Source organism: Saccostrea echinata, unplaced genomic scaffold, assembly GCF_033153115.1.
Source record: "Saccostrea echinata isolate AGI-Se365-2 ecotype Australia unplaced genomic scaffold, CSIRO_AGI_Sech_v1 ptg000003l, whole genome shotgun sequence".
Classification (NCBI taxonomy): Eukaryota; Metazoa; Mollusca; class Bivalvia; order Ostreida; family Ostreidae; genus Saccostrea; species Saccostrea echinata.
The window spans coordinates 3137448-3162918 of record NW_026889752.1 but is presented as its reverse complement, the minus strand read 5'-3'; the positions used below and the strand labels follow the sequence as shown (position 1 = coordinate 3162918).

The following is a 25471-nucleotide window of genomic DNA, read 5'->3' as shown; positions in this document are numbered from 1 at the left end:
AATAAATTGATAAATGAAATATTAATAGTAATAACCCCCAATAAAAAGATGATAATAAATACATCGGAAAACATAAGCCAAAAAATAACAAAACAAAACAAATTTTCAAATTAAAAAGTACAGCTATTTTAGCACCTACCTATTTTATTTTTTTTTTATTTTCAAAGCTATTCAACACTTTTTCTTCATATATTGGTATATTATGAGCTCTTGTAATGATATTTTACGACTACTTAAATCAGAATTCATTTTAGATACATGTATGTAGATCAGTTTACTTTCATGAACGTATATGTATAACCTTAAAATTTTTACCCTGACACACTTTTTTTAAAGCTCGTTAGCGCTTCATGAAAAATAATCTTCGGTAAAAAAAAAAAGTATCATGAAGATCTAAAATTGAATACATAATTCTTATTCACGTTCAATCTATTCCTTTATTTTAAAAACACTGAAAACTTCAAACCGCTAATTTTATCCTCCATTGGATTACAGGTAGTTCGATTATGAAGATCTGAACAGAGAATTTCTGTATATTAAGTGATCTTAAGAGAAATTTATTTCACCTTGAGTAAATTTTAGATTTAAAAAAAAAAAAAGGTAGGAATAAATCGGTCAAATAGTTAGTACACCACGGACTTTAAGATATTATTGAAATCAATGTATACCTGTTTATAATATCTTTTGACACGTTAAACACGCAATGATTTTTCTTTAAATGAACAATTAATAATAATAGCCCCCTTTTTTCCCAACCGCAATCGCTCCCATAGGAATAAGGTCGGGATTATTGAATTTGATTAATGCAGATTCCATAAAAAGTTACGAATTACCAATCATTAATGTATAAACACATGAATTTCGTTTTTTAATTCAGTGAAAGGGATTAAGAACTTTCTTAGTTTTCTTTCTAAAAGACATTAAATCGGTCATGATCTATTGGATAGATGAAAATGCTGAATAAAAGAAAAGATTATGCGCTTTATTTTCTCTCTCTTTCTTTCTTTTTGTTCAGTCACATCATCTGCTATCATTAACGAGATCAAATATTATGATGTACAGCGAAATACATTTGATGACGGAAATGTCGATGCCTTTTTTTATTGAAATTGGCACTAATCCTGACAAATGCCATCAATTAGGGATTATTCATTCATTCATCATTATCATTTTCCCCCTTTGTTTTCAGTCTTCGGTTTGTTACTTTGCCATGACAATGAAGTATTTTACCTGGATCATTTTGAATACCTTCATTTTTTCTTGCCCGCCTATGGTTGGAGCAGAACAAACGATAGTTATTTCTACAGAATGTGGACTAATTCAGGGAATCAAAGATAAAAGCTATGTTTTTAAGGGAATTCCTTACGCCTTGCCCCCCGTGAGGAATCGACGATGGAATCAACCCATTCCTGTTAGCAGGGAGGTTGGAACTTGCTGGCAAAGGATCTACCCTGCACTAAAATTCGGTAACACATGCGCTCAGAAAAATCCCCTGAACGAAAGTCTAACCTTGGGAAGTGAAGATTGCTTGTATTTAAATGTGTGGACCCCTACAGTTACTAAAAGTGATAAACTACCTGTTATGGTGTACATACATGGCGGGAGTTTACAATTTGCAAATGGGAATTGGCCGACTTATTGTCCAACCGAAAGCCTCGCGATGGAAACAGACATTGTTCATGTGAGTTTTAATTATCGTCTTCATGCTTTCGGTTTTATGGCTTTGGATATACTCTCGGCTGCTTCCGGAACCAAAACATCTGGAAACTATGGATTTATGGATCAACTCGCTGCTCTCCAATGGGTGAAGGCAAACATTGAAAACTTCGGAGGAGACCCAAATAAAGTATGTATTTTCAGAAAATTTTCGTAACAAAGACTTTTTTGTCGGGTTAAAATGAACAAACATTTCATTAACAAATATCAAATATGTTAGACATTTTATTTTCAAGGTCAGATTTTAATGAATAAGATTATTTTAGCTCGGATTGAAATATTGCGCTTCAGTCTATTTAAACGTGATACTTGACTGTCGGCTATATTTCTATGTCCCGGCCGGCGAGAATTAAAATCCGATAATATGACCGACGCTTGAACGGATTGCCAATTCATTTTCATATTGGGAATATTTATTTCTTTTTGAAATTTAGAGTAGTTGCCCTTTTTAAAATAATGATTCGTCGCCCGCGTGGCGCAGTGGTAGAGGGTCTGCTCTAGACTTGCGGAGTAAGAAGTTGATCCTTACGTCGCGGGTTCGAATCCCACTGTTGGACGTGGAGACCGGTCCTTCGGGGATGAGACCGTATAAACTGGGGTCCCGTGTCCCAGTATGTTCTGGCACGAAAAAGTTCCCTCACTGCTCAATGGCCCTAAGTGCCGAGCATAGGTCAAAATTTGCAGCTCACCACCGGCAAGTGGTGGCGTCTCCATATGAGTGAAAAAATCTCGAGAGGGACATTAAACAACAAACAAACAAAATAAGGAGATGAATCAAATTTGTTATGTTTGCAACACAAGTTACGGTAGCATCGAGAGGGGGTGGGAGACGTTAAAATATTTTTCGTCTCGGCAGAGTAATTTCACAAAACAGTAATAAAATATGCAGAGATTGATAAGTTTTGAAAAAATCCTTATCCCCAGTAAATTCTTATGTCAATGTCTCTCCCGCTAAGATGTTCGAGAACAAAATCACTTGTTACATTTGTTACTAACTTTATCCAGAAATATATCGTGTTGATCAATCTCATAGACATTGAGGCGAAGCTACTGTTCAATAATTGTTTTCATTTATTAAAATAGATAACACTCTATGGACAAAGTTCAGGTGGAACAAGTGTATTTGCGCTTTTAGCTTCACCCTTCTCAAATGGCCTTTTCCAAAGAGCATGGATGTTGAGTGCTTCGCCTATTCTAAACAAAACTTTGGAAGATGCATCTCGAGATAATCGAGTCTTTCTAGAACGATCCGGATGTTCCACTGTACAATGTCTGTATGATCTTCCGGTAGATGACGTCATTAAAGCTGTTCCGTGGAACATTTATCCGTTCTGGGCTATGACAGATCAGGGTAATCTTCCAGTCAAAGGTCAATTTGACGGAGCAATGGCAATTGTCGACGGTGAGCAGTAAAATTCAAATATTTTGAACCTTTGGACATCTTATTCTGTTTTATGTACAACATGCATCATGCATATATTACAGAATGTACTAAAGAGTTATAAGCAGCTCTACATGAAACTCTTTAAATGATGTGAAAAAATCCCTTCTCCCACAAGGCAACCAGGGCGTTACTCTTTATGCATGTGGTTAAATTGTGATCTGAGCATCATCAGTACAGTGTAACTGTAAGTATTAAATTTTTTTCTTCATTTTTAAGGTTATATAATACCACATCCTCCCTTTGAAGCCTGGGAAATGGGGAAGACAATAGATGTTCCTCTTATGATTGGTAAGATATCTGATCAGGTAACACAGTTTTATTTATTTTATATTGACCAACATGTACTGTTAGGTCTGTCTTTTATTTATAAAATGGCGTAAATTCCCACAGGCCTTCATTGATAGTTTATTTTCTTCTTAGCCTCTGCATTCTTGCAAGCTGTACATGTATACCTCATTTGTAAAAGTTTAAAGAAGTTTTCAATTTTTTTACCCCAGGGAAATCATACGAGACAAAGTCAAATACTGAGGATAATAGGGTTTGATAAGATGATATGAGTAATTTTGAAACTTATCTAAAAGTTATTTATTGTTTCTTCATGAAATCAAGGTTAACTTTTAAGCAACTTAAGAATAACTTGTTTAAACTTTAAATGATTAACTTAGATTCACATTTACAACAATGCCATTTTGTAGTCCTTCAAGTAAATTTAACTAACTTTGCTAAACGTAGGATGCTCAGATTTAATCTTTGATAACAGAATTGAATAGCTGCTTCTCTTTCATTTGTTCAATCATCCTGCTAAGGTACAACTGGACAAGAAATAGATTACCAGCCTTCATATAATGATCTTTACAACTGGACATGGTCACATTATGAAAATGTCGTAACAGCTAAGTTGGGAACATTCGGATTAGATGTTGCAAAACGGGCACTGGAGTTATATCCCATGTACAACGTAACTCCGGAGTACCAGTTTACTAGCCTCGTTTCCGACATTCGTGTCACGTGCCCAAACGACATTTTAACCATGAAAGCAGCGAAATCGTTCAAATCACCGGTTTACCGATATGTGGTGACGTCAGCGCCCTCGGCCCCAATTCATCTGTTTGGACTACCTTTTCCAGCTCGATATTCTATGCATGCTTGGGACATGTTGGCGTTTTTTGGGACCATCGGTGATTATATAGCGGTGCAACAATCAGACAAAATGTTTTCAGACCTTGTGAGAAGGGAAATGTTGTCCTTTGTCCATACGGGAAAACCTTTTACAGAAACCTGGGGAACATTTGGTGATTCTGTGGCAATACTAAATACCACACTATCAGTGGCAAAGTACTACCATGAAACCGAATGTCAGTATTGGATGAACGCGGCCAAACTGTGGCCCTATGCCTGGATAAACTAGTCCTTTAAAGGCTCTTAAATTTTAGCCCAATATCTTTATCATAATAAATTGATAGAAGTACACTTCATACTTATGATTGTACTATTTGTAGGAAAAAAATTAGCATGGAATTCTACCACGACATGGAAGGGAATTATAAACCAGCTAGATCAGACATTTAAGGGCCTTTAAAATATATATAAAAACTGGTCATATCAAATCACACAGTTTGATATATAGTTATGTTTTTCTGATTCTCCCTTTACCAAACGCTTTGTAGACGCTCATATAACCCCCTGTTAAAATATTATGTTGCCACAATAAAAATTCTTTGAAAGGTCTATTAAACCGGGGAAAAAAATGTTTGCCATGCAGGATAAAGCTGAGACCTGAAACAGAGACGCGATGTTTTTACAACAGGAGTACTCGCGGAAGCCCGGTGAAAGAACTTTCGCATGATGATCGGGTGGTCAACGTTTGAATTTTGTTCGCTGCGCCGGGTCAGACTTACGATGTTAATGAAGGGTAGTGACTGTTTCTCCACCAAACGCCGGGTGTTGTAGAGCAAACCTCCTACTCCCATGATAAGACTTTCCCCGGATGCCTTGCTCTAGAGTAAGCTTTCTCCCTTGGGGGATGTTTTTCAAACTTTACTTCCCCTCCAAAGCGTCCCACCCTTACCCCAAGGGAAAAGGTATCAGAATAGATTGAGTCTATCCAAGGAAGAAGCCTAAGTTTGGAGCCTTACTTCCCCTATGCAATATGTACTCTAGAGTTATACTAACCCATTTGGGAAAGCCAACGCTAAAGCCGTGTTTTCTTTTTGAAGTCTCATTCAAGAGTGAAGCATCTCCCTAAATACGTGTACAACATCAAGGTAAATTATAAATAATAGAAAATTACTAACTTAAACAAAAGTAGTGCTCATGCTGTCTTTAGTATTAACTTTTATTTCATAGTATATCAAACATATGTACATACGGTGTATTTTTCTATGCCATACGAAATAATGCTATAAAATTTCATTGCAAGAGCTTTAAGGTTTTAAAGATATCGTCCAGAACTGTATACCATATATCTGACTCATCAGCGAACAGGGAACGATCTTAGCTACACTGTTACCAGTAGATCCCACAACTACTTTGTCCTTTGGTCTGTTTTGACTGCTGTGCTACATTGAAATAATTCTAAGTGACAATAATATTTCAAAACAATATTTGTTCGAAACAAATTTAAATCCACTTTATCCACGGATGCTTTTTGGCAAATTTGGTTAAAATTGGCATGTCAGTCATTCTACGATAAATGGACCAATTCAGAGTATAAAACATGAAAAAAAATAATTGCTTCAAATAGCAAAATGAATATCATAATTCTCTAAAAGACGTATCAGTGAACTTGAAAAAAAATAATTGTCCACAAATCTGGTATCGTTAACTTTTTACAACAATTTCAAGATACCATTGATTTTAAGGTAATGTTACGGAAGTTAATGCTTGATCAAGCCTTATTACTTTTTAAATGAAGCTAAATTTGACCATTTTTTTTGTTTCTGATGTTCAGTAAAGAACGCTTAAGTATGATTCAGGAAGTCTCGCATGAATCCGAATTTAAATTAAATTTTTGGGAAAAATATCGTTACTGAAGTTAATCGTTACGGAAGTTAATTCCCAGCAATAAAAGTTAAAATTCTCTTCAATAGTAAAAATCAAAGTTTGTTTTAGGATATAAAACAAAAGTATGAAGCATTTCGCTCCCAAAATAATAAAAAAAAAATTATAACTTTAATGCAAAAACTTTCCTGAATTACCGTTACGGAAGTTAAATTTTTAAGAGAGACAACTGTTTTTGTCTAATTCATTTTGTTATGTCGAAAATGTAAACGTCTAAAATAGCTGACTCGCATCTAGAATCGATGATATAAGGTTCCGTGGTCACTTTCAGATAAGTTTCAGTTCTTTTTGAAATCTGCATTCTATGCGTGAAATTTAACACAAAATCGTTACGGAAGTTAATCGATTTTAAGCGACATGCTTATGATTTCGCATGAAAGGAGATTCATGCATTTTTTGCGAGAAAAGGGTTGCTTCCTTTTTATATAGGATAAAAGAGATTTTTTGACATTCATTGGAATCTATTCGGAACGATTTTACGGCTGAAAATTTCATCTTGAAATTTGTATTCTATTATTCCCATGCTCACAATTACAAACAATTCATTTGTTAAATAAACGTAGAATTCTAGTTTTCTCAAAGCCAAACTCTAAGGCGATTTAACTGTGTTTGTATTCCATTGTTTTTACTATCGGTGAATACGATATTCAGGTGGGTTCCCTGGCCAGAAACACATGTGTTCATCACGAGTATTGTAATTTAAAAAAAAAAAAAACCTTTGTCGTCCATTTAACTGTTTAAATGTCTAAGAGATGCTGCTTGTTTTCCTTAACCTTGAAGTGCTGGTGTTTTGAACTACATTTTATTATATACATTTTCTAGTTAACATCGTAACACATTCCAAACAAATTTCAATTCTACCCTTTAACCTTTGAATGGGTCAACCTACACCACGTGTCTTGAATTTAAATCACAATAACATTAGTAGGGGTGTATGTACCGATGGACAATATGTGCAGTGAGGGTAGGTACATATTGTCGACAATATGTACAAAACGACAATATGTACCGTCACAGGCATCTTATCATTTTCTCTTAATTTACCTCTCTTTATAAATTCTAATTGATTATTTTCAGCTTTGATTAACAAAGGATTGCATTAATATTTTAAAAATTGTTTCCTCAGTGAGAAATGAAAATTCAAATACACTGATGCATAGAATATTTACAGTTTGCCTTTTCAATGAGCAGAATACACAGCATAAAAATAATCTTATCATTTTGGTTCATTATCCGACTGGTTTTCGGATGATCATCGTGACTCTGGTCAGCTGTTTGTAATTTCCGGTGTACCAGTTGTACCAGCCGAGATTAGTATAGGAGTCTTGTGTAAATCTGACTCGGAAGCAGTCTCGGTTCCACCATGGATTGCCGTAAAAAGACGCACAGTTTTTTGTTGACAAATCGTTGTCGCGATCTTTCGTGGAAAACTTCATATTGTTGTGGTAGCTGAAGGCATCAACTTAATTAAGATGAAACATTTTGAGATATAATGTGGTATGTATGTACGCTGTTCATACAACTATCATGTATAATGAATGCTTATAGCTTGTTTTATTTCATATTATCTATTGTTATATATATTTTTTTACATTAAGGAAGATTGGCCAGAAAGTATAATTAGGTAGGTATAAAACAAAGCTTAAAAAATCATATTATATATAGCACAATTTGACAGACAAATTTTAATATTTACCTAAAAGTCATTTTAAAGACGTGGTAGTGTATTAAGACATCAAAATATCGGCAAAGTTAAGTCGTAAACCTCGAAACAACATGTTAGAAAAAGCGGCGTTTTCATTTTCAGAAATTGTTTACAAGTATTTTTCAATCATATACATATGCAATGAAGAACAGAATTTTAAATCTTATAGCGCTAGAAGCAACAAGTATTAAACAAATTATTAAGAATATCTGGACATTGAAAAATTATATTCATTGGTAACAATGATATTTTAGCTTAATACTATCATTTATTGCAGCCCGGAGGACCGGGCTGCTCTATACATATAAGTTTAAGTGTTGGTATATGGGGATTGAGGTGGGAGAAGTTATTCAGAATTAAAGGTTTTCTAAATATTAAAAAGATTGTTAATCAGAATGTTCTTTCCCTTTATAAATTACGAGATACACAATATATTTACTTCCATAAAGTGAATCTGTAAAAATATATATGTTTTTCATATTTAATATATAAAGTTGCTTATCATTTACCATCGAAAAAACGACAGGTCCCTTTTTTTTTAGAACATCGAATTTTACTTATCGCATAAAAACGTAAAAATGTACTTTACATAGTTCGTGTTTTATATTCTTAAAGTGAAAGATATTTTTGAAAATAGGTGATGCATGTGTCTGGTTTCAAATTATATTTTATGCAGCCAACATTTACTTGAGGAATTGATAAAGTTTAAAAGGGTATCGTTTTTGTTCGATTTTCATCCGACTATAAGTTTTCAAAATATCCTCGACTATCGTCTCCATCATTTAGACGCATGCCTTTTTCACACATATCGAAGCGGTTTGATGATACAGACTCATTTCCATTGTTTACTTTATTTACTTCCCGGGCGACAATTGATGGTTACATCAATGTTTTCTTGTTTTATATTGTTTTGCATGTTTCTACCTATTGCTAGTATTTGAAATAATTTTTTTAACTATAAATCTTAATATTTACATTTTATCTCTTAAGTCTACGTCATTACATGTAACATTACTATATCATTACAATATCTGGGTGTATCCTTACATTTTATCCCCGCAAACACAGTTCAAGGGATCAGTATCCCCACAAAGTTTTAAACACATTTCAAAAGATTAGTATTCCTGGTAATCTTGAGTTTAACAGTTCTTATTATTCCTGAAAGATAACTTACACCCTGCAGTGCCCGAGTATCCTGATAATGTCAGTTGGTATTCAACAGAAGCGCTGCCAACTTCAAAGGAACTATATTGAGCATAACCAAAGTAACCAACGATATCCTCCATCTCAATTCTCAGTCTGGTCCATCCAGAAGTCGTAAAATGGTTGATAATCTTTAAACCTGATTAAAAAGGTCATCGTATATTACGTATAGTGATCATCCTTATAACATTGAAAACATCTTTGTTTTCCAAACGCCATAGTTTATATTTTTTAATTTTCTATCATAATGTATTCTGTATATTATTTTGAAATGTAAGCAGGATGTCTTCTGAGAAATGGAGTTTCTACGGAGTATAAATGTGCATAAAAACTATCCTATATTTTTCATACGATCAAGAAACTTTTTCGGGTAAAGGTCGAGTTGCTGCAGGTTGTATTGCAGCTAAAACAATCCGTTTTTTCCTTAAACTTCAATATGCCAACAAAGGAATTGACGCGGTTAATATAAGTAATATCCTTAATCACAAAAGGGTCCAGTCTTGTATTCCACTATATTTCAAGTTAAAGACTACACCTTGTATTTCCTACAAATATACATCGACTATTGCTTCCAAACTTTTTAATTACAAGAAAACTTTACAGGGCCTGGATATCGAATATCTGAAACAGAATCCTCCATCGTGTTCATGTTCTTCTTCGCCCTATAACTATAGTCCTGCTGGACACGTTATTACTGGTGACGTAAATATAGTTAATAATGAGGATCTTAGATCACTAATTTTAAAATGTATCAGATGTATGTTAAAATCTCGAATTAAAAGATTGAGAGGCAATATGAAAACCATCTATCCTTCTGTATTCAATAATCCAGATGTGAAAAAAGAATTAGATAGATTACATGATCAGTACGTACTGGTCCCTGCTGACAAAGCAAGTAACAACAGTGTCTTTGTTTGTAAGGCTCATTATATTAAATGTATTTTAGAGGAACTTGGATTTAATTCTACAAGTGGTAATCCAACTTATACTCATAGTTCCCTTTCTAAGGAAGAAATTCTTCAAAATCATATGTCAGTTTTGAATATTTTTAATATTCCAAACAACCAAAATAAATTCGAATTACCATATTTATATTGGATTCCGAAACTTCATAAAAATCCTTACAAACAAAGATACATAGCGGGTTCCAGTAAATGTTCAACCAAGCCTCTATCTTTACTCCTCACTTAGATATTAACAGTGGTGAAGGAGAAACTTCAAGAGTACTGTGCAACAATATATTCGAGAAGTGATGTAAATCAGATGTGGATACTTAAAAATTCCAAGGAACTTTTGGAAAATTTGAAATCACAAGATTTTACCAAAATCAACAGCTTAAAAACTTACGACTTTTCAACTTTATACACAACCATTCCCCACGATAAATTAAAGTCCAGGCTTTTTGATATCATTGACAGCTGCTTTTTCAATAAAAATGGAACTCGTAAATATACTTACCTTGTCATTGGTCATTTGCAAAATTATTTTGTTAAAAAACATTCTGATTGTACACACAAGTACTCTGAAGTTGACATTAAAAAGATGCTTGAGTTTCTGATTGACAATATCTATGTGGTTTTTGGAGACCAGGTCTTCCAACAATCTATTGGAATTCCTATTGGTACCAATTGCGCCCCGTTATTAGCAGACCTTTTTTTGTATTCATATGAAGCAGAATTTGTCCAAAATCTTGTACGTGAAAAGAAAACACTTGCTGTGGCGTTCAACTCGACATTTAAATATATCGACGACGTATTGTCAATTAACAATGGCTATTTTCATTCTTATGTCGATACGATATATCCTGGTGAACTTGAGATAAAAGATACCACAGAGTCTGACACATCTGTTTCATATTTGGATATTTTACTTGAAAAAGACGTTAATGGTAATCTAACAACCAAGCTTTATGATAAACGTGATGACTTTTACTTTTCAATCGTCAACTTCCCTTACTTATGCCGCAATATACCTTCATCACCTGCATACGGGGTATATATCTCTCAGTTGATTCGATACACAAGAACATGCTCTACGTATGTACAATTTCTAAAACGAGGTAAATTATTGACAAATAAGTTGATGAAACAAGAATATCAGCCGTCTCGTTTAAAGTCATCATTTCGTAAGTTCTATGGTCGATACAATGACCTTGTCAGCGAATACAATTTATCATTGAGTCAAATGCTGACTGACGTTTTTCATACTAATTGTTAGGCCATTATTTACACACTGAATTGTCGACGGATTTTTCCGTTATTTCCCGATCATGACAAGGAGCACACGGCGAGTGTGACCGGTCGGCAGGGGATGCTCACTCCTCCATGGCACCTGATCCCAACCCTGATGTTTGGAGGTCCGTGTTTGCTCTGCTCCTATTTTGTATTGTATAATGGACTTTTGAGCTTGAATACTGTTCGTTATCTCCATATATTTCATTGCATCATTTTTCAATGGTAAAAGTTACCCACTGACTCTGTATTCGTGCGTAGCTTCGGTCGATGTATTTGTTTAAGATGATTTGCATTTTAATTTGTAAAACCTAATACTTTAAACAAATAGGCATTGATTTCAGTTGGAAAAACAAATTTAAGAAATGTACCGCCAAGGATATTCATTGATTTAACTCTTTCTATTCATTTTTTTTTCAATGAATAAAATAAGTGTTACCTATCCAATGATCCCCTTCTTTGTTTCCAAATCCATTTTCATAACTCGACCAAACATCGTTAAAGGGAACGTCGCCAATTGTTCTTCTGAATATAGTCTGAATACATAGATGTATAATTGTTTGATAACTAAAGACGATCTACACACAATGAAACACCTTAGTATTAAATTCAACATCATTTTTTATAAGTTCAAGTATTTTAAGTCATGTAATATTGTAAAAAAAATGCATTTCAGTTTACCATCCATGTATATCCATCTTTTATTTCACAATAAACAGTGGCTGGATTTCCATGAATATTTATTTCATACACGCCACTCTCGCTGATTTTAGCACCAACACAATCACAGTCTGAGCATTCTGTAGGATTAAGTGAAGATAACGAACAGTGATCCATATTAGAATTCTTGAATACAATACAATTTTGTTAGCAGGGCGTACAACGAGGATCACTGGAAACTCCAAAGAACATAACAGGTCTCTTAAAATACTTTATTCTATAATATAATGTTCATGGGAAAACTTTCCATTTGCTTAAATTCATGTGCAAAAACAAGATATTGAAAATATCTATTGTGGCATCACTATATTTTTGTTGTTTTCATCGTTGAGCCAGTCAAAAAATGTGATCAACAAGCTTCACAATAATGATATCATAAAATAAGAAGACAAGTAGCTGTGTATGAATTAACGTAATTATCAACGATATTTTTTTCTGGCCAGATTGGCAAGAAATTAATTAAACTACTGTAAAAACCTTATTTTCGCCCATTGTTATTTATTTAAATATTTATTTATCTTTTTGTATTTGCCTTCAAGATCATTTTGCCGTTTACAATATGCGATTTACTTTTATTTTCATTGATCTAAATTATTCATTAATTTCAGAAAAGTGTTAGTTTCAAATCGTTCCTTTGTATCAAAATAATGAAAACAAAACTTATTTTAATTGTTAGTTAGTGTGTTTGTTTAACGTCCATTTCGAGAATTTTTTGAGACGCCACTGCTTGCCTGTGGAGGGCTGCAAATTTAAGACCTATACTCGGCACTCACAGCCATTGGACAGTGAGGGATCATTTTCGTTCCAGCACCTACTGCGACACGGGCCACAGTTTATAGGTCTCATTGAAAGGACCGGTCTCCACGTCCTGCAGTGGAATTCAAACCCGCGACGTGAAGATCATCTCCTTACTTTGCGACTCTAGAGCAAACGCTCCTTACCACTGCGCCACGTGGGCGACTAAAACTTAATTGAAAAAAATGTAGGTCCACAACAATACAAGACTGACAATAATACCTTCTTTTATAACCTTCATATGCATAATTGTAAAATAAATTCTATGCACGCCAATTAAAAATAATCATTTTTACCAGACGTATCAACAATCTCTGGTTTCCGAACCATCATGATAATCTTTCCCAGCGGCTTGTAACTTCCATTGAACCAATTATACCATCCAAGTTCATGAAAGTCATCCCTCGTAAAAATTATTCTTGAACAGTCTTTGTTCCACCAAGGCTCGCCGTGAAAAAGAGCACAGTTTTTACTCGTAGACATATCATTGTCCCGATCTTTTGTGGAAAAATTCATATTGTTGTGATAGCTGAATGCGTCATCTGCATTTATAAATGTGTTAGATCATAATGAACTTGACACACCTTAATTATGTTTATTTTTCTCAAATTTCAAGTTATTTAGAGCATTTAGTATCGTATGATGTGAAATTTACTCAAGAAGTGCGTAAAAAACTCGAAATATATGACAATATATGACACATACACCCTGATGTTCCTCCATAGCCCGTTACGGAAAGTTTATAGTTTGTTGACGTGTCACCAACAAGGAAAGTACTATATTGTGCGTAACCATGGAAACCATCAATATCTTCCATTTTGACCCTCATGACCTTCCACCCAGACATTGTAAAGTAGTTCAAATTGTTTAATCCTGGAAAAGAAACATAGTCAACATCATCCGTTTACGTACTACACTCATTGAAAAAAATGCATTTACATATAGTGGTTATAAATTAGTATTTACTTGTAGTGATTATAAATACATGTAAGCATTTACATGTGGTGGCTATAATTTTGCATTTACATGTACATGTAGTGGGTTTTTTCATTTGCATGTCGTTGCTATAAATTAACATTTACGTGTAGTGGTTTTAAATTAGCATTTACATAATGGTTACAATTCTGCATTTACATGTAGTTGATAAAATTTAACATTTACATTAAGTTGTTATGAAACGTAAAGTCAGATACCTTTTTTGATAAAATGAATTATGTACCATAAAGAAAGGTGCTTTTATGCTTCATAATTCCATGACTATGATTTATTGTGATTCAGTAAAATTAAAGAGATTGCACATTACCAATCCAGAAGTCTCCATTGATGTCTCCAAACCCAGATTCGTAGTCCTCCCATATTCTGTTAAATGCCACATTTCCTAGGGTCCGTCTAAAGATAACCTGTCAATGGTTTTCGAGGGGTGAAAATTTTCAGTGTTACACTCAACTTCATGCAGTATTTATTATATTATAATGAATGTTTTATACAAATACATATTACAGTGGACCTTGCGCGCATAAATTCAGTCAATATTTTTTGGAAGAACACCCGTCGTCAAGCAGTGTTGACTGTTGCTATGCTGGAGGGCGTGGCTTCGTTAGTGTTTTTTAACAAATGTTTCTCGACGAAACAGATTCAACTAATTTACATGAAGGTATAATATAACAAAATGAAAGTTAATGGAATATATATATCCTGAAGTTTTATAGCATTGTAAAATGTTCCATATGATCGTAAAGATTTCTATGATAACAACGACCAATGCGTCACTGAGTGAAGTTTAAGCAAAGCAAACGAATGAACATGATTACTACATGTATATGATTTGCTGAACGAAAAATTATTTAAGGTAAATGTAATTTAAATATTTTTAAGTGAAGCGGTTCTACTGCTTTCACAATGTCTTAATGAAATATATTACCATCCAATTAAATCCCAGATCAACGTCACAATAGATGGTGTTCGAGTTTCCATCAAGAGTTATGTTGTACACACCACTATTACGGTTTGTGTTTCCAATGCACACACAATCGGAACATTCTGCAATTCAAAATCAAATAGAATTTACATACATAAATTCAGTATGTTTGCTCATCGGAACAAAAAACTTACAAAAATATTAATTATAAATTACATACCTTATATTTAGAATTGTTTTTAGTGTAATGCTCGAGAGAAATATTTAAAAAAAAAAACATGAACTTCAACAAAACCTTCTAGCCTTACCTGATAAAAGTGTACTGCTCTCAACAATTTGAGTTACAGTAGACGACAGTGTTGGTGACCCGTTAGTTGTATTGTTTGAGATAAATGTTTCTTTCTCGACTGAGGTTATTAAATCAGAACTTGTTGAACTAATACCATTTGAGCTTAACAGTTCTTCTATTTCGAAATTTGCCGTGGTTTCTCTCTGGAATTAGAAATCGTGAAGTCAGAAAATCTGTCCTCTCTAAACATAGATCTGTTGTGGTTGTGTTTATTTCTCCCTTATGTTTGATTCACTGTAGTTATTTGAATTATTGATGATATTTGAGTAATTTTGCTGATCGTATAGGTTTACGATTTTGGGACAGTGCTTTGTATATACATACACTTGTTACGACATCTCCATAAATAGGTCAAAAAAGCTGTTTGCATGACAGAACTTTTTTCCTTTTTACAAGGATTGAAGAATATGTATTAGGATTTATTTCTTAAGATCCAGATTGATTGCTCGTTTATTGTTTGACGCCTAGTCGGCAATATTTCACACATATTTTGGCGGATAATTTAGTTTATGTAACCGGTTTTTGAAAGGTTATAGTTTTTTTTCTGGCAGCCCCAGTGAGCCTACTATTGGACATTTGCGGAATTGTGTACAGTGGACAACAGACTTCAGACTTCGGACTTTAAATAAGGGGAACATCTCAAAGTGTAGAATTTATAAATCACCTTTGTATTTGAATAAATACAATGGCTTTTAATATTACTGTTATCAAATAAACTGCATTAATCTGCGACATTTATAACAGGAACAAAGGCGGAACATTTGGATAACACTAATGTTTCAGTCAGTTTCTTCGGAATCGGAATTCGAACTAACATTGAGAATGTATTTTATTTTTTCTCTCTTATTTATTTTTTTTAAATTATTTACTTTTTCTTTACTTTATTTTTTATTTGTTATAATAATTATTACTTGAATTTTAATTTTTTTCAGCTTTTAAAATCGTTTTCTTTTTGCCTGTCTTAACCCCCCCCCCCCCAAAAAAAAAACGAAGGAAGAAAGGAATCAATGTGCCCTAATGTATATCGAATTTGCAATGAAGAGAGATGCACAGTTGACTTTGCAGGAAACATGGATGCAGATTTCTGATCTCAGCTTTTTCAGAAATGTAGCGTGTTATTAATACCGATTTGAAATTCAATACCCTGATGTGATGTGTAAGACGCCATTTATATACAGACCTTGCATCCAAACTTAAATACTTATTATCAATTAAGTATGAAAATGTTCATTAATTGTCGGTTATCCCCCCCCCCCCTTCACAAGAACTTTTCATATAGTGAAATTCTCCAATGCAAATGTATGCAAAATTAAGATGGAACAAACTACCCACCCATCCACCCCCACACATACATACACTCCCCGCCCGCTTGATGTAATTTTCGAGTTTAGACAATTCTCCTTTTTCCGTTTGTCAAACATTTTTTTAAAGATAAGTTGTTGAACCCCCACCCCTTTTTTTCAAAATCGATGCACGTGCCTATTCATTACGGATCTTATGAAATAACTGGAGAATTTAATGTTTTGGAATCTTCAACAATATTTAACAAAATGGTTTAAAAAAAGTAACATGGCAATTTTTTTTTCTTTGAGAAACCTTTAATTTATTTTCATTAAATCTTGTTTCAAATTATCTACTGTGTTTAAAATTGGATATTTTTAGTTTTTCTACAGTAAAATATGCAATAAATGTTTTGATAAATGCTTTCCACTCAATATTCCAACGTTAAATGTCCAAGCAAAGGAGAATTGAAAAGCATGATGCAGGTATGACCCAAAATTGTGCACGCAGAGGGTGAAACTGATGGAACGTCCGTTATAATAGATTCTCCTCATTGAACCTCAACGCGTATTTTATTCGGAATATCGAAACTGCCCTGCCATACATATTAAAATAACAACTGATACAGTGTAATTAAGGAAGGAAATATACATGTATACTGTGCTTTTCCTGGCTAAATGATGCTCAAGACAATTGACGACCAAAAAAAAAAAGCTGGCCAAGATCTGTACTATCCCGATGATTACTTATTTTCGTCTTGAGACAAAATTTATATATTTAATTTCTAGACAATATTGACGTCGTTTTTATCATCATCAAATAATCAACAAACTATGCAGGAAATCTAATAATAAAAAATAATAAAATTTGATAAGGTTTATTTATTACATAGATCGGAAGTTGTACGTTCAGTTTGTAAATTAGAAACGTACAGAATGTAAAGTGGAAATGAAGCGTGTGTACCATTCATTTGAAGATTGTAGTAGTACTTGTATGAACTTCATATTTGATGCTTTTCAGTTTAATAATTCATACTGATATAATTTAAAACTTATTTCGAGACATTTCGATGTTGGAATTTATATACATCATGTACATGTTTATACACATATACCTGTAAATTCTTTGTAAATTTTCTAAATTAAGCAATCAAAATACGAATTTCAACATCCTTCGATTTAAATTTATCTATAGATATTAAAAGCCTATACATTTCAGATGATTTGTTGTAATTTGATATTTTTTCAAATTTTTATACCGCTCCCTATGAAAAGTTCGCTTTAAATGTCTGAAGTCCGAAGCCCGCTGTCCATTTTTCGAAATCCAGAGAAACGATCTTTTACGTGCCAAGGGGGTTGTAATCCTTGAAACGGGGCACCATTAAAAGTCCCATCCGACGTACTTGAAATTTATAAATATGTTAACTGTTAAAAATTAAATTTCTCATAAAAACTGCTGTAGCTGTTTACTTCTAAATTCTTCTATAAAAATCAGTTTCATGTAAATATTCTTAAATTGTATTAACATTAGCATTTGTAAAAAGTTCATACATCGTTTTCACATTACCAAAAAGTCTACTTCGAATAGGCGAAAAATCGGAACATTCCAAAATAAGTCAAATTATCTGTTTACATTTTTTCTATAACATAAAGCATAGTTTCATCACAAAACTCCCAATAAATTTGCCAAAGAGAATTAACATAAAGTTTAATAAGATATTTCAGTTCAGTGTAAGGAATTTTGAATAAAGTAATTTCATGTTGAAGTGCCGTTTTTGCATCACTACCAGCCTTCAAGTTTCTAGGGATGCCGATATGACTCGGAATCCAACAAAAAATTCCTATTTTACCTTAATTTGTTGATTTAAATGACAATGCTGAATTAAAATATCTAAAACTAATGGTTGATAAATATTCTTGCATTGTATGGTTTGTAAGCAAGAGAGCGAGTCTGATAATATTGTAAATATGTTGTCACTAGAAGATTTTATATATTCAAATGCAAGTTGTATGGTTTTTGCTTCTGCTGTGAAAATCGTTGCTTCATTTGGAAGCCGTGTAAAGAAAATAACTTTAATCACTGCAGCTGATACAACTTTATCTTTTGAACCGTCTGTATAAATCTCAAAGAACCTTTAGAATGTTTTATTTCGGCCAATTTTTCTTTTAAAAAAAGAATTTTTTTCCGATTTCTCAAATTCAGTTTAAGATATATCTACATTTGGTTTTATTTACTTTCATGGCGGTATTTCAAAAAATCTTGTAGGTTTTAAAATGTCCAAAGGAAGGTTTGGATCCCTGATAGGTTTTTTAGATCTTAGACCAAAGGGTTTTGTACTTGTTTTCCCTTTATGATACAAGTCTTAGTACTGCAAATGTAAAACACAATTATAATCAGAATTATTAATATATACTTTTAATTTCAGAATATATTGTAAGGTGGGTTTAATTCTTCTTAAGTCAAGAGGAGGTTCATTTGCCTCGACGTATAAAATATCGACAGGAGTACTTCGAAAAGCTCCTAGACAGAGTTGAAGGCCTTGATGGTGTATTGCATCCAGAGCTTTTACGTACATGTATGAAGTTCTTGCAGTACCATTCACACTACTGCCAAAATCAAAAGATCTGGAAAATAACTTTGAACCTATGCTACATACAGCAGTGATACATCAAATTTATCTAAATGTAAGAGTTTGGTGCATGTTATGTTATATGACTCTAGACTTTAGAATGTTTAAAAATTATTTGAACGAAGTATGCTGATAACAAATAGTATCAAGCTCAAAAATCCATTGAAACAATACAAATATAAATCCTAGATTTTCAGAAAATTCTGAAATCAGGTGTAGTGCCTGAAAACTAACTAAGTTTTGCTTGAAATATCAGTTTTCACTGTAGTAGATGCTGTCTAAATGGGTAAGTGTGTATATAAGAAGCTGGGCAGAGCAATCACAAGCCTCTAAAAACGTCAGCTCAGAGGTGGGATCAAGTGCCACGGAGGAGTATGCTCCCCTATCTACGGTCATACTAGCCGAAAAGATCTGTAATCTTTCATTAAGTCAAATGCTGATGGACGTTTTTAAAACGAATTGTTAGGCCATTATTCACACACTGAATTGTCTACGGATTATCCGATATTTTCCGATCATGACAAGGAGTATACGGCGGGTGTGACCGCTCGTCAGGGTAAGGAATGCTCACTCCTCCTTGGCACCTGATCCAACCTCTGATATTTTAAAGTTCCGTGTTTGTTCTGCTTCTGATTTCTATCGTTTAAATGGACTTTGAGCTTGAATACTGTTTTTACTCGCGTAAAATAAGGAATCTACAGTATTTCATTCCGTGTGTAAATAATGGCCTAAATATAAGTATAAAAAACTTCATCCACTTTTCTCCTAGACTTGGGTCAGATAAAGTTACATTACATATATTCAAACATTTTAGAAATTCTTTAAGTGTAGAATTCTTTCAAACAGCAAGACAGTTTTTTAACATATATAGCACATTTCATGGAATGTACTTCCAGAAAATTTTATATGTATGATTAATTTCTACAGTTCAGTTGTCTGATACAAAGAACTGTGACCAGTGAAAGTGGTAAGATCCGTGATTAATGTTGTGTTTTCTGTACGTGTCCTATATGTAAACCTATAACATTTTAAATTATATTTAAGTAAAAAAAAATGAAGATAACGAACACTGATTTATCTAAACAATCCACTAACATTACAAATCTGTAAACAAGGCATAAAACACGAAAATTCCGGAGGTGGTATCCGGGTCCTTGGAGGATCCTCTGATGACCCGAAAACCTGTCGTTATCCTATTGTATTGATCACGTAGACAACATATTCTGTAGTAAAATTTAATATAAAAACAAAAGTCTAACAATTGGTATGAAACATGTCATCCAAAATACGACCCAATGAAATATTTGTTATCTAGTTCATTATGACGACCATAGATTTTTTCATGTTTTATATATTGGGGGAAATTGCTAAAAGTTGGGCTCTTTGAATTGGTTACCATTTTCTTTTTCGTCTAGTACATGTAACTCATTTAAATCAAAGTATCGAATGTACTTTGTGTCCATTAAATGTTTGTTATCAGAAAGATACAGCAATGCTGCAGTGAGACTTATAATGAAGGTCTTAATAAATATTAATTTGTTTTACATACCTTGAAATACTGAACGTTTGTTGTATCCCGTCCTGAAGCATCAAATTCATTTCCAATGAGAGAACAAACCGAAAAATTTGAATATATTCGAAAACCATTACATTCTGCGTTCTTTGAACACTCTGAAGAGCAGTATAATGTTAATGGAAAATTGTAAGTAATTGTTTCTTTTATGATAAAAAGGACACTTATTGCCTCATTTCCGACAAAAAGGTAGTTGTCTTCCACAATTGAAATTGCATCACTGACATACTTTTGCATTAATATAAGCAATAATATTGCCAAAAGTATTCTCTTAAAGTATTTCATGAGCTTACTTTTAAGGAAAATAGGAACGAAATTCAATGCCTAAAATCCTGCTTTTAAAAAGTACAGCAATATTCATTTGACCAATAAAAAATAATCCGTAGCAGATCAATAAATTTTGCTAATTATCTTTAAACCTCTGAAAAAACGTATCCAATTAAAACGGAAACAAATATTATGAATATAATTTGCGCAAATGTACAATTAGTACTTTAATACCATGTCCTCTTATTTGTCAAGGCATTATTAAAACAATTGTGATACTATTAAAAATGTTTAGGCAAAAATGGCTAAATATCGAATTATTTTTTAAAGGGTTTCATTTTCTATTTATTTCCTTTTCTTAAGATCTGTTTGTTTAAACCCTTGTAATTCGACAATATATGAAAGACGATTGAATAAGCACTAATCTTTCTGTGAAATAGTGTTGTTGTCTTCTAAATTTGTTTTAAGAAAATTAAACAAAAATTCGTACTGGTAGTTTGATTAACTATGAAAAAGGTAAGACAAAGAACAGCGATCAATCTAAAACAAAAACTTGACAAACAATACAAATCTGAGAACACGACATAAAAGACTCCCGGAAAATCCAAAGTTTGGATCAGGTACCTAGGAGGAGAAAGCATCCCCTGTTGGTCGGTCACACCTGTTGTGAGCCCTATCTATTGATCAAGAAGACGAAACATCCCGTAGTCAAATTGTCAAATTTAACATAAAAACAAAGGCCTAACAATTGGTATGAAACAAGTCAGCAAAATAAGAACCAATGATAGGTTATAATTGCTAACGAGGTCATTATAACGACCAAAGAATTTACGAAATGCTGACTTTAAACGATATTTAAACGAAAAGTTTTATTTTTTCAGTCGAATTTATCATCACATGTACGTTAGGCGTTGGAATATTTTTTTCAGAAAACTCTATAATTTTTGTCTTCAAGATGATTGATGAGAATTTTAATTAAAATATAACTGCAAATAGGTCAGGGTCTGTGGAATCAAACCATTTGGGGAGGACCAAAGAGACTCCTGTCTTGTAAGAATTTCCTTGTGACATATGGATTTGTGATGTAAACAAATCAATCGTTTTATATATTTTATGGGGAATGTAGATGAAACATATTGTTGCGCCTGCATAGCAAACCTTTAGTGTTGTTTAGAATGTATGATTCATAGTTATGTTTTCGCTATAGAACTAAGATGCATGTTTATCCTTGGTACAACGAACGTTTGTGCTTAAATTTAATTACATGGATTACGTTTACCTTCAGTGCACATTTAAGCATATGTTCCATTCTAGTGTCTTTAGAATTATTATGATTAATTAGAAGTCTTGTAGTACTCAACATCAAAAGATTTATTTATTACCGGGATTTCGTTATATGACATCTGGAAATGCATAAGATTCAGTAATTGCAGAAACTTTATGGTAGAGATGAATATATCCGGGTTGTTAGTAGACGAATAGTTTCTGAACATATAACTCTAGTAATGATAAGCTTAAAATAATTATAAAATTATAGATATATAAAACATATCTTTTGGAGTATTATTAGTAGGTTGGTTTATCCTAGTTTATTGATAAAAGTATTGTTTCTGGAGTTTTACATTTTACATATGATGTAGTCGCAGCATCACTGCGTCACAGTATAAAAGCAGCAAACTCGAAGCAGCGTTGTCAGATCCCTTGCAGAGAATTTAGAAAGAATATCTAGATCGGTGTCAGTCGGTGCCAATCAAGATTAAGGTAATTTCATATTTTAGTTAAGTTAGAAAAGTTTGTTTTAGAAGTTCTTAGCCTATTTAGAAAAAGCAAATAAAAATGTGAATTCTTTAGAAAATATTTGAGAATTTTTATTAGTTTAAAGTATTCAGATATTGACTACTCGGTGTGAGATTCTGAGCCAAAGTTTGTTTCTTAAATTATTAAAATAAATTTTAGTATTTTTGAATGAGCAAGTTTAGAATAATTAATTCCGTTTTTATTGAGATTTAGCTAAAGTTAATTTACGGTCAGTTTGGCACCGGCGGCACCGAGCACCGGGTTGCACCGTGCACCTGGTCGCACCGAGCACCGAGTAGTATATATTAGACCATTCTAAGTTGTATAGGTTATAAATGATGATAAACTTTCCTATCTACGCATGACATGCTAGCATAGGATGGGGGGGGGGGGTTGGACTTTTCGTTATTTGGATTTCAGATATAGTTCTGATTACAGTATCAGAGTTCCTGATTGTGCCTGTATACTAGTTATACTTAGTAGTAGCAGCAGATAGCACCGAACATCTTGAAGCTTCGGAAATCGAGAAGTAGTACAGAACACCTAGTAGCACCGAACACCGAGTAGGCCCGAGTACCGAGAAGCACCGAGTAGCACCGAACACCGAGCTCCGTGGAAGTTCAGCAGTATACTTAATATTGCAGAGACCTTTTTAATATTTATTGAACTTTATTGTCTTTGATGCTATAATAAATATATGTACTGATGCTATAATAAATATATGTATTAACTGTTTATATATATTTCTTTCCTTTATTTAAACTAGGTACCTTCGAACCCAAATATTGTAACATGCCTCATAGGTACCGAGTTGATGTAAAATTACACGTTACTATTGGTGGCAGCGAATTTACTTAAATTTGCTTATAAAACCCAAAACGTTACAATATTAGCACTGATTCTATGTAATTTCAAAATTCTTTGGGCACGCTATGTCACACATATTTGTGTGAAACTCTGTGTATCATTAAATGCATACATAGCAACGGTTTTGATGGAAGTATTTGGTTTTGATAGAAACTTAAAAAAATATCAAATAAAAGAAATGTTTTTAAGTTTTTAAAAGACAAAAAAAAAATCAGTTTGTTTTAAATGTTTAATGGCAAAAGATATTTAATAGCCCATTAAAATGTGTTAATAGTAATCATCAGCATATTTCACTGCCCACCTATGAGAGTTGGGGGGGGGGGGGTATACCTTTGCCAAGTCATCTGGTGTAAACATAATAAGTGTCAGAAAAATAATATGTAAATGAGTCTCAAAGATTGGGAATGAAATATATGAAGATAACGAACAGTATTCAAACTCAAAAGTCCATTAAACATTACAAAATAGGTGCAGAGCAAACACGGACCTCCAAAACATCAGAGGTGGGGTCAGGTGCCATGGAGGAGTGAGCATCCCCTGACGACCGGTCACACCCGCCGTGTCCTCAATCCTCGATGGTAAATTTCAATATCATTATTATTTCTGTAAGTTCTATCAATTTGCACTTTTTATTTTATTTCAGGCAGAACAAACATTATAGTACAGAGTGTGATAGATTGTCTTTGAAACCAAGAATTCAAATTTATAAATTTAAAATGTAAGATATTAGATTTATTTCAATGTACATGTAATTTTCATAACCTCTCACCCATTTCTTTGTTATTATGTACCCTGGCCTCCCGAAAAAGATTGTTAGGGGAGGGGGATAAACAGGAATCACCTTATCCATCCGCCTGTCTGTCTGACAATCTAGCTGTCCATACAATCATGTCCATGCTAAAGCTTTGTAACACAGAAACACTGAAAGCACTTACTTGGTACTGAGCAAGGACCCGATATATTTTCCTCCCACAATATGCATGCTATATGGCAGAGTATTTATTTAATTATTTTCAATGAATCGCATTGTATATTTTAAAACATCAAAAATGTAAATCAAAATAAAAAAGAAAATTGTTTACCTTACGTCATTTTGACTTACCGAAATTGACACCAACACCGTGCCGTGCTTCATTATACTTGTTGTACTATTTGCTATAAAAGTAAAGGATGAAATTCTACTGTAACATTGAGGGAATTAAGTTACAGATGAAGCAAAGAGTTTTCTTTTAAGAGCTGAGCTGACGTCATTCATACAGAGCAGTGGCCCTTATTTTAATTTCTACTGTATTGTCCTTAGCTCTCTTTATTATCAACCATGTCTTTGTCTGTTCAGTTGTCGCTCTTACACAGAAGGTCGACAGAGATCAAACGATTGTCTTATCAAAACTAACATTTATAGTCGGTACACTTACCTCTTCTTTCTTTGCCAAACGCATTGTAGAAGTTAAGAGCAAGGGTCTTTGCGGTGAGAGCATTAAATCAAAGGACATATTGCAATGCTAACACAGAAAGCAACTTTTTTCCTGTAATTTTGCTTTCCACTCACCCTCAACGGATTTAGAGTTAAAAACTCATCAATTATTGGTTGATTCTAATTTCTAGAACACAAGCAGAGAAATATTTAAACTGAAGATGATTTATTTCATAGAATATGACATTTGAAGAGCACTAGTACTTATAGCTGAAAAGAAAACTCCCTGAACGTACGACAGAATATACAAGTATACTTAAATAAGTTTCAAAAAGTTAGTTACACAGATAAAATATATCAAACAATGGATCAAAAGTTTCTTTATATTTGAATTAAGAGACTACAAAACTTCAAAAAGACAAAATAAAGATAAAAGTTGCAGGGTACAATTTTTTATTCATCTTTTATATGTAATATTTATTCTTTTAAAAGTTAAAATTTT

The 25471-nt window shown here is 33.2% G+C and overlaps 2 protein-coding genes across 2 annotated transcripts; one reads left to right on the top strand and one right to left on the bottom strand.

Moving 5' to 3' along the window:
- Window positions 1–1219: 1219 nt before the first annotated feature.
- LOC133178754 (para-nitrobenzyl esterase-like) lies at window positions 1220–4630 on the top strand. The gene is made up of 4 exons (XM_061313462.1): window positions 1220–1846; window positions 2800–3118; window positions 3377–3448; window positions 3967–4630. Exons 1-4 carry the CDS (start codon window positions 1271–1273, stop codon window positions 4566–4568), a joined length of 1569 nt encoding a protein of 522 aa, XP_061169446.1. The 5' UTR covers window positions 1220–1270; the 3' UTR covers window positions 4569–4630.
- Window positions 4631–7449: 2819 nt separating this feature from the next.
- LOC133178679 (fibrinogen C domain-containing protein 1-B-like) lies at window positions 7450–24994 on the bottom strand. The gene is made up of 9 exons (XM_061313400.1): window positions 24971–24994; window positions 15101–15284; window positions 14796–14914; window positions 14178–14274; window positions 13580–13747; window positions 13176–13416; window positions 11799–11881; window positions 9100–9267; window positions 7450–7682 (listed from the first exon to the last, which is right to left on the bottom strand). Exons 1-9 carry the CDS (start codon window positions 24992–24994, stop codon window positions 7450–7452), a joined length of 1317 nt encoding a protein of 438 aa, XP_061169384.1.
- Window positions 24995–25471: the final 477 nt, after the last annotated feature.